A 14,219-nucleotide genomic window follows, 5' to 3' on the forward strand; every position below is an offset into this window, starting at 1 on the left:
TCTCTCTCTGATAGTAAATCACTGATTGCAAAAAATGTATCAAATTTGTTGCAGTCAAGGACAATATTTCTGACTTTCAAAAAGCTGATAGAAATGATTGAAGCACATGCCATTATTACTAGTTTTTTTTTTTTCGATTCCCTCACCCTAATATGGGTTCCTCTACACACAGTATGTTCTGTTTATTTTTTGATAACACCTTTCATGATACAACCTCTGTCATTATAAAAATATTGAATGTACATCAATGTCCTATGTTCATCTGAGTACATTCGAAGTTTGTACTATGCCTGTAATTTTCTGCATCTGAAGATTCACTTTCTTAGTCCTTGAAACCTAAAAGTGTCAACCCAAGGGTGCATTTTTCCTATCCATGCACTGCTGGTGTCAATCTGCACTGGTGGGTGACATTGCAATACGATAGGTCATGCCTGGATGCCAGTAAAGGTCAATGAATCTTTGCACTGAAGCATCATGGCAATCCAAGAGATACTCCAAGAGGGAAGCTGGAGTCTTTCAACTACTCGGGACTAACTGCATCGTCCATCCCTTCTGTGTCACAGGTGGAAGTGTGTGTCATTGTCCTCACAACCCGACTGACACCATTGGGTGATACATTGTACCAAGTGTCACATCCCCTGGTTGAGCCCTTCCTTGTCTGATCAGCAGCAGCAGCTACTTTTATTGAGGGTACGCTGGCAGTGTGGGCATCTGCACCGCACCACCATAGGAAGTCCACCCGCTGCTCTGGGCTGCTCCTACCCCCGCCCCTTGAGGAAAATATCCCGGCTGGTGTGCGTTTCCATAGCTACCAGTCCTTGGTGGGAGAGCAGGGGCGGGGCGGGTAGGAGACGGAGCATGGGGCATCGCCATGGACGACGCCATGTTATGAGACGGGGTTGGGGTAGTGCCGACGGCGCTGGACTTCAACAGTTCTTGCATTTTATCAGACTTGATGCGACGTATGTGCGCAAGCATGCGCCGATCACTGAACTGTTCTAAAAAGTCCGTCAGTGGGATGTTTCCGCTCAAAAATTCCTCGGCAATCTCCTGCAAAGTGTGTGAAGATATGAAACAAACAATGTCATTTACAGCAGCCACCCACTGTCTCACGTTCATAAAATAAAGAATATACTGATGTTGCATCCATTTATACATCACACAGGAGCACTGCACACTCATCCATTTCTACAGAACTAACAATACTGACTATTCCTAGTTCATTCTTTATGTAGAGTGGTTTATGTCACAGTTTTATGTGTTTGCATGTTTCCCTTTCTAGTTGAATATGTCTGTGTGAAGAACCAGTCATTCACAATGGCTACCCACACAACGCAACACATATGGTTTCTTGAATAACAATATTGATTCTTTATCAGTGATTTCTATTTCTTTTAATTTTGCCTGCTTGTTCTAAGTTCTGATACTACATTTATTTCATGCTATCAACATTCTCAGAGATGCTTGCTCACTCTTTAATTCATTTCTCAAATCCATACCAAACTTTATAAAGTACTGTTGAATATGAGTAGAGGAGCCTGTTACATAATCAAGACACTAACCTCTGATTCCTCCTCTGTCTTGGTAGCAGCCGTCTCCAGCATCACCCGCGTTGCATCCACAGAGAAATTCTCATTCAAGGATTCTGCATATGGGTTTATAGAGGGAATAAAACAATCATGAAATGGCACAGGCCCATCAAATTCTCTTCACGTTGAACATGGCCACCTTCATCAGATTTCTTCTTGTGGATTCTAGTCTTCATTTACAACATGCATTTCAAGAATTCACGCATGAAACACAATTCACTCTTACAGCACAATCTAGCAGAATAGTTTTGAGGATGTTATCTAACTGTGTACATTTTACCATCATTGCTTTGAAATTCATTATGATGATGGTAGTATTGATGATTATTATCAATACAATGATGATAATATGATTGCAATAACAGTCAATATCGTCACTATAATTGTCTATAATCATCACTGCTGCCACAGGGCTAACTAACTTTTACCTCTGGTGGCCTGTTCAGGCCACTAAAATCTTGAAATTTTGCCTGAAAATCTTGCATGAAAAAGAAATGTAGTGGCTTGGAGTAAACAGACACATAACAATCCATTTTGAATCTACACTGCCCAATCAGGCAAGTAAAAGATCGAGCCTTTCTGGAAATTTGATCACCCCATATCATTTTTTAGTGGCCCTGGGCCCTGGGCCCCAGGCCACCGATAGTAATGAGCCTTCCACCACAACTGCCACTACTTCTCTACACCCAGATTTCTGACGTCATGCCCAGTGTATCCAGACCTAATCTTCTCCTGTCCATGTCGTATATCTCCCGCAGCCTCTTGGCCTCTTCATGAAGGTAAGCCAGCTGTACGCGCCCCTCACTCAGTCTCGTCTGTCGCGACAGGTTGAAGTCGGCCAGACTGCGGTTCTCGGCCATGGCCATCTCCTTGTCCACTTGCCTCTGTTTGTTCTGCGGTGCACAGATTTAAAACATGTACACAAAATTGATTTTAGGAAAGGCCTACAATGTATACCGTAAGTGCACAGAAAGCTATTTAAAGTGTAATTATGCTAACAGCACCAGGATGCAGCTGATCTGTGCTTCTGTACGTTGACATTGCATTTGATGATGTGCATCCACAATATACAGGAATCTACAGTTTTGCTTTTTTTTTTGTATGTGTTGTTGTTGTTGTTTTCTCCTGGGACTAGTTTAATTCATGGACCTTACGTTCTTAATCACCCCTTCAGTTGTATACTTAATGTAACTAGAAATGTCGCTTTGGCGACTGGTATGCCTCCGCCATAATGCATGATTTTCCTAATAGGTCTAGATAGTACATGTGGACACTGTGTGATTACATTTTCACAAAATTGGCAAAATATTGGAATGACAAGTTTGTCACAAATGTGTTGAATGTTCACCTTCCTTGATGTAGGTTTAATTGGATGAATAGGAGAGCATGTATCTAGGGATTTAAGGACTTTAACTTGACTTTGACCATTCATACATTTAGGCATTGAGTAATTTTCAAGGTACAGGTGTGGAGAAAAAGTGCAATTTCTGAATTGAATAGTAAATTGTTTCCATTTTCATCTGGCCCTTGACCCTAAAATTCATAAGATAATTACTTCCAGGTAGAACATGCATAATATGTACTAAGTTTCAAGGTAACTTGAGCCACTTCCGAGATATGGAGGAAAAAGTTAGTTCAGCACTTTCACTTGATCTTTGACCTTTTGACCTTTGAGGCAAAAAGAGAAAAAAAAACTTTCCAGAGAATTTCTATTAGGTTACACACGCATACACCAAGTGTAAAAAAATAACCCTGCTGGCATTGCATAAATATGAGGGTAATAGTAAAATTTTGAAGTCTTGCACTTGACCTTTGACCCCTGACCTTTGACCCCATGAACCCTACATTCTCTAGATAATCACTTCCAGTCAGTACATGTATATACTATGTTCCATGAAGATACCTTGAACAATTTTCCAAGGTACGGAGAAAAAAAAGAAGTTTTAATATTTTTACTTGACCCTTTGACCTTTGACCTTTGACCTCATGACCCAAACTTTCACCAGAGAATCTTAATTGGGTAATACATGTATACACTCAGTTTCAAGAAAATCTCTTCAGGCATTCAATAGATATGGTGGAAATAGTGAAATTTTATGTATTTGACCCTGACCTTTTGACCTTTGACCTTTGACCTCATGACCCAAACTTTCACCAGAGAATCTTAATTGGGTAATACATGTATACACTAAGTTTCAAGAAAATATCTTCAGGCATTCAATAGATATGGTGGAAATAGTGAAATTTGATGTATTTGACCTTGACCTTTTGACCTTTGACCTTGAGCATGTGCACCCAAAAGTTGATAGGCACAACTTCACCCCCTAATACACATACATGCCAAGTTTCATTAGGATACCTCAACAGGTTTTGATAGTTACCTTGTCCACAAAATTCATTACGGACGGACGGAAGGACGGACGGACGGACGGACGGACGGACGGACAACCCGAAAACATAATGCCTCCGGCACCACTTCGTGGCGGAGGCATAAAAATCTGACACACAATGTTGTATTTGTTGTATTTTGGTGTCAAATTTTTGCCTAATATGCATATTTTCCATGTTCTTTGTTTTTTAGGTATTATATTGCATTCAAAAAAAAAAAAACATGAATGGATGAATGAACCCTGATGAACTGCATTTAATAGTGTCTGTAGACAGAAAGCTTGGGAAAAAGCACCATAAATTCAGCCACTGTAAACTTAATCACGTACAATTTGTATGGAATAATACATGTAAAAAGCTATAATAAATCCAATGAATAAAAAAAAATGGAAGAAAACAAAAATATGAGTGGATCTCCATCACAGCTGCCAGAAAAAAATTGTATCAGTATCCAATTCAGTGCAGTAGGTTGTGATGCACTTTTTCCACAAGCTGTAATCAAAACTCATAGCAGACAGATTCAAGTATATCATATATCAATGATGTATCAAAACAGCAACCACACACACAACACCTTTACTCTTGATGGATAATGATAGTATGAACAGAAACAAAGACCTTCAGTTTTTAATACAAAGCACAGTAAATCAATACACAGACTACTATACCTCTCAGAAACAAAAGGACACAGCACACAGATGTAATATGTGCCAGTACAACTACCGGTATAAGTTTATGCAGCTGTTGGTATACATTGTTTGTACATCATATGTACACTGTTTGTGCATGATCATACATTGTATCATGTGCAAGATATTCTTCCCTTGAACATTGCATAAAAATAAAATTGATTTGCTTTTAACATGGCATCATAAGTTTCAATGACTTCAATACATTTAACACTGGAGAATTACATTGTACGGTAAAACATATTTTCGCGGCATGAAATTTTTAGCAAATTGGAACCGACGGCCTTTTTTCGCGGCATGAAATTTTAGCGATTTGCCTCTAACATTCAATGCATGTATAGTGTAGGCAAGAACTTTCACATGCATTTTAATTTCGCGAATCTTGGCTCTCGCAAAATTCGTGAAATTAAAATGCACGCGAATATTCCTTGTTTTACAGTATGTCAGCATATTGGACACCAGTGCAGCTCATAATTTATCAAGAGTTCCACTGACTCCAACCTGTACGAACAGTCAATATGCTGATTGCAGAATGAATTTCAGATGGCTATTCCACACATTGAGGAGATAAAAACAGCATCCAAAATAATAATAATAATAATAATAATGATAATAATAATAATAATAATAATGATAAAATAATAAATACAAATATTAGTGTTTCCTCATATGAAATGCAGTCATTTCATACAATATATGCATATTAACAAGACATTAATGCTTTTAAAGGCTTCTCCATCAGACGGGCACCTTGCAGAAAAAGAGCCCACATCTCAACTGATTGAGACCTTTGCTTCTTTGCCGTGGCTGACATGTGAATTACACATTGTAACAAGTGTGACAAATTGTTGGAGTAATCAACTGCTCACTGTTAGCACATGATCAGCAACACTGAAAGAGATGGATAATGCAGATTTCCCTGTGCATACACTGTCATGTTTGATATCACATTAAACATCCGTAATGACTGGAATATGCATGACTTCTTGGCAGGAAGCCTGCCGTGTGAAGGAAAAGGTCATTAGAGTAGTTCTGGTGCAGTCAAAAGCTCTCTCACTTACAGAAGCTGTATCTGTACTACATCTGTAGCACTGCTGCAAAGGTGCATACGCTGGATACACCTTCACAACCTTATTTCCTCCTTTATTTCAGGGCATACTGTACATTGTACATGTACGTATGCTTCAAGTTATTCAAAATGCTTTCATAACACAGCACAATGCTGTATGCCTTTGAAATACATAGTTTTGCGCAAATTTTATCCCACTTTGTTGCAGGTACATACATGTATATTGTATAATTTGTATTTTTCAAACTTCCTGAATTCTTATACTACAAGTGAGACTCTGCCTGGGACTGGAAACCCAATACCTGTGAAACTACAGAGCTGCAAGTTAACACAACATCTCTTGAAGAAGGAGAACCCGTACATGTAAAAAACACTTGCGAATAAAATGTTTACATTACTGAATGAATCAAAACTGAAGCAGGCATGACACTCACTGATATTGTCTCTATAAAACTTACTTTCTTTGCACCTTGTTTCTTTCCTTTTACGTGATTCATGCTGCCCTGCTTAGCCCCGTTTGATATCTTCTGGGAGAAATGTCGACAAAGTACTTGGATACTGCGCGCGGTATTGAAAACTTGACTGTCCTCAGTGCAAGACGGTTCTAGTATGCACTACGACTGTGTCCCTGTTCATTTGTGAAACTGACACACTGCCGAGAAGAGCTTGAAGCCTGTGGGAGGCGCAGTGAGACATCACATCCTATCAGGACTGTGTAAGGGGCAGGATATGATAGCCTTCTCACAAGACTCAACCCTGTTTAAGTACAGAATCGAGCTCTACACCTACATATGTACAGTTGTACACTGTATTTCAGTTTGGGCACTGTTTTTCATGTTAATGTCTATTTCAGCCATAACTGTGTGTCTATTAAGAATTAAATTCATGTATTGACATACTGTACATTTGTACATTGTAGCAATGCACCTGACTCATTGCATAACCCACTGAATCATCTCTTCTTCCGATTCTGGAAGCCCCCAGTTATGGTCAACATACAATATAAGGTCCAGTGTTTTAAAACTTAAATTGGTCTATAGTCAAAAGGAACCATCAAAAATTGGCTTTTAAAAAAGGGTAATGTTAAGGCTTTACATGCTGCCTGACTCCACTAGTCTTCTGATTTGTGACTTTAATATTCTCCACGTACATTGTACGCATGGACTCTTTGGTTCCATCATTCCTGATAATGAAAGTAGTGCAAAATTAAACACAAACATTACAAAGTTTTAGTTATGTAGTGAAGAGCAATCCACACAAAGAAATGTAGCCGGCATCAACATTCATTTTCACACAGTGGAGAGCACTGTTTTCGACGGACTATTGACGTACATGTACCCTTCATTTTCAGACATGGCTGCAATTCACTTTAGTTTTACATCAATACTCTAAAGGTCTCCTTTTTCTAGGCCTTCTGCCTACAGTACATGTACATGTACACTGTAGATAACCTTTTACATATCTACATGTACAACACGTTCCTCGGAAATTGCGCTTGGCACAGGATAAATTTATCATGAAATGCAATGTGCCAAATCCAAGATCACAATGTCTTCTTCTACCTCAGCAGTGAAAGATAGTCCCCATAGTCCATCTATCCGTCCTTTCAATGTAATGTACAATGTAACTATAATTGTGCTTTAATACAATGGCACTTTGCCCAATAAAATGCTAAATCCTTCTCAACCTTCTGTAATCTGAACATAAACATCACATAACAATTAGTGCAGTGTATAAACTGGAAGGTCAACGTATACAAACAAATTGTTGGGGACATCCCCATTTCCTGTTCACAGGAAAAAAAAAGAAAAGAATGGTGGTCTGCAGAAGGGGTAGTGAAACCTCCAAATTTGACGATGACCAGAAGAAGAAGGGGCTACCCCCACTCTTGAAACATTGTGCTATCACTCACCCCATTCACAGTGCACATTGAAGTAAACATCATGTGAGTAGGCAGCAATTGTGTATTTGCACAGTGTGAAACACTAGCATCCAACAGCTGCATCACAGCAGTTGATAGTCACAATACCTCCAGATAATACTGTACATTGTAGTTAAAGACTACAGGCTTCACTTCAGATTAAGATTATTTGAAATTTCTACAATATGATGAGGCTACAAATGTACATGTACCAATGAGAATGACTATGAAACTTATAAATGCATGGTACATGTATCTCTCCTTACAAAGTTCTGCACTTTACTCTCTTTTTAAAGTTCAAAAATGTAAATTGAATCATACTGTTCTATAAGCAGGAAACAACACTGCAACTGTATTTCATCTGGATAAAAGTGAAAAGAGAGAGGAAAAATCACTCTCTGCAGATGTCTACAGAACAAATCCTGCTGGGATTCTGTCACAATACAAAAACTAGTAAAAATGACTACCATTTTCTGAAGCTGACACAAGGAGGCACCATGAATGCTGAACAAAGCCTTCTGTAAACAACATGATGCAAAATGGTATCTGACATTCTTGACTGTTCTTACTTCACTCTTTCACATGTGCACTTTCACACTGTCAGCTACCTCAACAAACTTTGCACAATCATGATGATGTGTATTTCTAACAAAAAGCACAGTTTCAGCTGCTTACATTTTAAAGGGAATGGTACACTCTACACACCTACACTGTACTACCTGTATACTGTGCACGTATGCCTGTACAAACTGTCCATGTACAGTGTACCAAGAACAAACTTACTGTACCGTAAACATACAGTACCGGTACTCTTACATGTAGATCATTACAGCTACATTTTGTGCACTACTGTATGTAACTTCTAAACAATCAACCCTCATTTTTCCCCTTCAATCATCTTTAATCAGAGTACTGGTACTCGTGACATCAAATTTCATGCTGTACGTTCTTGCAAAATAATTATGATTACATGTGCAAACTACACTTGTACATAGCAATGATGTCATCGCAATACAACTCTCCCATTGGTTTCATGAAGCTATCTTCTGTTTTAAAAAAAAAAAATGTCTGTAAAGAAACAACTACATTTATGTACAAAGTGTAGGAACCCACACCCTTTAAAAGTTGACATTGCCTAATTGACATACATGTAACTCAAGAACATGCTGATACGTGTTGTACAATAACTGTCTTCTTGAATCCAGTTCATGTCATGGCAGTTAGAGAAAGAATACATTGTACACTGTACAAGCTCAGGAATACCACACAAGTGAAAACATGACACGGTTTACCACATCTGATTTACATGTACAAGTACCCGGTAATGTGTGCTTTGAGAAGATAGAAATCACTGTGTACCGTGGTACACATGTACCGTACATGGGAACACATGTCACAGGCATGAATTGGAAAAACACACAGGCTTATACACTGAAATTCTGTAGATCCTCTGAATACTCTCTGTCCCATTTTCAGTGAAACTTTTGCTGTTCCGTTAGTTTGCCCTTTTATCATGGTCGACTTGACCATGAAATATGGATTTTTAGATTTTCACTTTGACCATTAAATTTGCCTAGATAGTAGAATTCTGTGAGAGGGTTAAAGAACCAAACAGCTTTACTGCAGAAAAAACAAAAAACAAAAGAAGGAAAATGGGAAAGACAATCACAGAAAGCCAGAGATAATGCATACATTTTACATCCCAAGGATTTAAACCTATAAAAAAAGCTTTCAACTGGCACACTGGATAATGGAAGCAAAAACACAACAATGTTTACTGAATATCTACAATGTACATAAAGTACCGTTAGTGCACCAGTTTTCAACAGGACCCAGATTTCGACACCCAGCAGATAATTCTCATAAAATTTTATACTCAATACAAATGTCTGACTTCAGCAATCAACCAAGTTATCAATCACATTTCTAGTCTTATATAAACACCGTTTGTCACTTGTCATCATAATCCGACGGTAGAATATTTAGGAGAAAAGCAACACAGTGTCAGCAGAAATGTTAATGGCAGCCATTTTTAGGAGTTCAAAACAATATGACGCATTTTGTATACATCGCCGTAAAATTAAATTCACCCATGCCGGTTATCTTGCTTTAGTATCAGTTTGTTTGCCAAATATTGATGTTTGATTTCATAATCGTCTTTAGTAATTTCATGGCTGAATTCATGATAAATGAGCAAACTTGTAGAAAGAGTTGGCTTTGAGAATGTGGCACCAGATTTCGACATTCCCATATCAAGACACGTTATAGAGGAAACAACAAGTTCTTGCGCCGGTATGATTGCTAGTTTGCGTCCACAATGCAGTGTACGCGTACTGTACGCGCCATGTGATTTCTGTGTGATGCGCGCTGTGATTGTGTTGAAAAATGATGCTGGGTGTCGAAATCTGATGCCAGCGACGGCGTGACGGAAATCGCTTAAAAATTGCGCGAGTGCATTCAAATGGGAATTCGTTTAAGGCATATTATTATTGGCATTTGTAGCTCAACTTCATATCGAAATTCCGAGGTAAAACAGTGCAGTATTGATGGTAAACAAGGAAATGTGCTAAAGTGTCGAAAACCGGTGCCCTTACTGTATAAAGTTCTTTCCTCTTCAATACACAGATGCAGTCAGACACAGTACAATATTGTTGTTGACATTTTTTGTATGTAAACACAATACTTTTCATACATGGCAGCTTTATGCTACAGTGTAGAATATTTGTAGTGATACAATGGTATACATTGTATGAGCTGTGTTTGTTCCTGTTGTTGACAGACTGAAATGGTGCTGCAGTCCAACCCACATGGCATGCAAACAAGAAATGACTCAGAGTTTCTTGTATGACCACAAGTCTTGTGCCATATGGAGGAAACTACCTGTACACGTACATGTACACAGGTATCGTATTACTAATCTGTGAACAACCACTAGATTACAAACCAGCTTTGGGTTATGTCAGCTGAATTGAATGACATGCTTTTATATTCTAAGACTTTAAAGATTTTTGTTGTTGCACTACTGTACAGATTTAAACAGGATTCCTGCACCTTTTACAATAGAATCCATGACTTTTCCATGATTTTTCCACACAAAATTTTAGAAATCCATGACCCCTTTTTTGGACAGTAACTTCAAGACAACATGTCACATTCTATTTAATAGTGGTTAGTGTTAAATAAATGGAAATTAAGCAGTGTCCATGCAAAAGTGTTTAGTGTGTTGTACGTGTACAGTATACCACATCAACACTGTCTGTGGCAGAAAAGTTGGTTTGACTTTGTTCAATGAAATGTTTTCCTCAAAAACAGAATAACATTGCAAGAAAGAAGACCAGTTAAAGGCAAAAAGCAAAAACACTAATCTATATCTTCTTCCATAATTTTCCATGATATATCCATAATTTCTCATTTTCCATGATTTTTCCAGGCGTGGAAAAAATATTTTCAAAATTCTACGACTTTTCCAGGTTTTCAATGACCGCAGAAAGCCTGTTTAAAGGCATAATTCACCATTTGCAGATCAAACAAAAACCCAGCATTGGTGCTTTAAAATAGTTCTAAAATATGAGTTCGGGATAGAAACAACCACCGTAAAAATCTGAATCTGTATAATCGATGTTTAAAAAAAGTATTGTTGAATACGCAAAATCTGAACAATGGTTATATAAATAAAAATGTTTCCAGACTAAACCATCTACAGTTTATTGAGAAAAATACTGACATCTCCTCATATTTTAGGCTTTATTGCAAAAATCTTACATGGCAGGATGTTTTGTGATTCAACAGACGTTGTACACATATATATATGCATTGAATGTGATATCTTGAAAATGTTTTAAATCACTGCTCCCAAAGGTAAACAGGACCTTTAAAGGTGGGAAAATGACAAAGTTTCTTCGGAGCAGAGATCATGTAAGGCGGAAGGACAAAAATGCTATACAATGTACATCAATGTCTCTTTTCACACCTGACAAATGACGGTACATTGTACATTGTACATCCCACTTTACAGTTTAGAGTCCAACTACACTGTACACTTATACCACAGTACTGGTAACCACATTTTGTGGTTTCGTGCTGAGCATGTTTTTTAGGTATTGAAGTTCGCTGTTCTGTGTTAGGGTTCTACTAGAATATATGTATATTACTATTAGATAGAAGAAAAACATAATACATGTACACGATAGATTGAGCCCTACTATGGTCACATACGTGTACCATTACATGTCAGTTTCAGAATCATAGTTTCTGTATCGCTAACTGTATGACTGATCCTTACAAAGTCCTGACACATTTAATACAGAAAATGACAGAGCGCTCCAGTTACTCATTAAAATTGACACTTTGTGTGCATACAATGTGTATTCTCTAGAAAGGATTTTGTGCATACGTTATTTGATTTTGATCCTTTTCAACAACATGTATTCTCCCTGTATTTATGCAGTAAAATTCAAAGATGCCAATACACAGAGGACAATAATATAGTATTTAATCTCTGCAGCAAGTATCCCTCAAGCAGGATTTACTGTACAGCAAGATAATTTTGCTGCATGAAATTTTCGCAAATTGGAGCTCACAGCCTTTTTCGTGGCATGAAATTTTTGAAAATTGCCACTGGCATTCCATGCATACAATGTAGTGTAGATAAAAAATTTTTGCATGCATTTTAATTTTGCGAATCTCAGCTCTTGCAAAATTTGCGGAATTTAAATGAATGCGAACATTTCTGGTTTTACAGTAATGAGTCACAGCCAGTCCTACAGGTGCATGCAGTGTTACACATTGGAAAAAAATCCTGATCTCATTCCTCCCTTGTGCTGTAAATCTCATAAATTACTTGGCCATCATACAACACCTGAATCACACTTGGTGGGAGTAAAAGAAGAAGAAAATAAAAAACTTTTACAATTACTGCCTCAGTACTGAAATACACTGCACACTGTACACTGTATGCAGCATTTGACCTTGGCATATTGACCCAGATAGTCCAATTTAAGATGATGATATATAAGTGGAGTACTGTAAAAGTAGATATTTTCGCATGACTAATTTTTCGCACTCGACCGAATAAGAAGAGTTTTGCATGTTTTTAATTCAGCGGAATCAAGACATCAAGTACTGGAACATATGGCAAGCATAAATATTCACATGCTTTCATTTTCGCGCTAGTTTCTGGTTGCGTGAAATGCGCGAAAATTTCAACACGGCAAAAATTTCCACTTTTACAGTAATTTGGTACCCTATTACTTTAATTTACAATGTAGACTAACATTTTTTTCAGAGATACTTCAACAAGTACGGTTGTATTAACTTCTGTCACTTATGAACAGATTATCTACCAATATCGTACCACAAAAAAATAGACATTCACAGTGCATGTACAGTGTATGATGGCTTTTCCTGGCACAACAAACCAATTTTAAAACTACAGTCATCCATGTTGGTGTGATGAAATGTCAAAAGATTGTAAAATCCACACACACGTCATAATGTCAGTGAACATTACCCACATCACAGTCATGAGAGAGAGAGAAAAAAAAACACTACGGTCAGTTTCATTGGAAAGCATTATATCCAACATCCACCTTTTTGCATAAGAACATATAAAATTGAGCAAAAAAAAAAAAAAAAGGGATTCCATCCTGATGGAAGCCTGTTTTCTTTGCTCAATTTTTCACTAAGAACTAATGAAACAATATCAAAAGAGAGCACATTTTCTTTCAGTTGAGGTAAACACTTGCCTTTCAATCTTGTCATTTGAAAATGTAAGTTACAGTCACTCCTCATATTGTACAATCGTAAGTCTACTTTGCATTTCTCGAACAATAGAAAATAAAAGGAAATTTCATAAAATTTCATATCAAATGAAAAGTACACATTTCTTCCACTACCGTATACTTTAATACATGCCGAGGATAATATTATATACTCAATCCACTCGTTTTCTAAAGGCACGCTTTGTGTCACTGGTACTCACCTGGTTGGCGTCATGTATGAGAGCATTGAGCTTTTCATCAGACTCATGTAATTCCTGCAAGCCGGCCACTGACAAGTGCTCTAGAAGGGGGAATTCCCGTGGACCTCTGCTGGCTCCTGCCGCCCCGCCCATGGCCGGTGTGGAGGGAGATGCTGACGGAGGGGTGGGGAAGTTGGATGGAGAGGGGTGTGGGTAGGAGAGTCTGGGTGGGTTCTGGGGTATGGATGGCGTTGGCATGGCCATGGCTTGGGGTGGGGTATGATGCTGCGACTGGTTGAAATTGTACGGGTAACCGTGACTGCTATACATGGCTACAAGTTGTCACAGATCACGATGAGCCAATGTAGTGTGGATGGGCAGACTACAGATGCTGCTCCCACAACTCAGCTGGAGCTGGCCTTTGATGTATGTACCGATTGTTTCACCTGGAAATGAAAGAACAGAGTACATCTTTCATGCTATCTCTATTTTTATGTTAGGAAAAAGTATGGAATGATGCACAATCACGAACAAATGCTGAGAGAATAGATTTGCTGAGCTTGCAAGCACTATAAAGGACTTAGACCCCGTTTACAGTGCGGCC

The 14,219-nt window shown here is 38.2% G+C and overlaps 1 protein-coding gene across 1 annotated transcript; it reads right to left on the minus strand.

Annotated features, from left to right (window-relative positions):
• Positions 1-640: 640 nt before the first annotated feature.
• On the minus strand, positions 641-13,995 carry LOC140227014 (vacuolar protein sorting-associated protein 37B-like). The gene is made up of 4 exons (XM_072307446.1): positions 13,637-13,995; positions 2,311-2,482; positions 1,563-1,645; positions 641-1,050 (listed from the first exon to the last, which is right to left on the minus strand). Exons 1-4 carry the CDS (start codon positions 13,943-13,945, stop codon positions 682-684), a joined length of 933 nt encoding a protein of 310 aa, XP_072163547.1. The 5' UTR covers positions 13,946-13,995; the 3' UTR covers positions 641-681.
• Positions 13,996-14,219: the final 224 nt, after the last annotated feature.

Source organism: Diadema setosum, chromosome 4, assembly GCF_964275005.1.
Source record: "Diadema setosum chromosome 4, eeDiaSeto1, whole genome shotgun sequence".
Classification (NCBI taxonomy): Eukaryota; Metazoa; Echinodermata; class Echinoidea; order Diadematoida; family Diadematidae; genus Diadema; species Diadema setosum.

Bases quoted from the DNA above. Each gene is read 5' to 3' on its own strand.
- LOC140227014 (XM_072307446.1), bottom strand. From the start codon at position 13,945: ATGTATAGCAGTCACGGTTACCCGTACAATTTCAACCAGTCGCAGCAT. The intron at 2,483-13,636 runs GTGAGTACCAGT...TGTGCACCGCAG, and splicing joins TCATACATGACGCCAACCAG to AACAAACAGAGGCAAGTGGA. The intron at 1,051-1,562 runs GTTAGTGTCTTG...CACACTTTGCAG, and splicing joins AGACAGAGGAGGAATCAGAG to GAGATTGCCGAGGAATTTTT.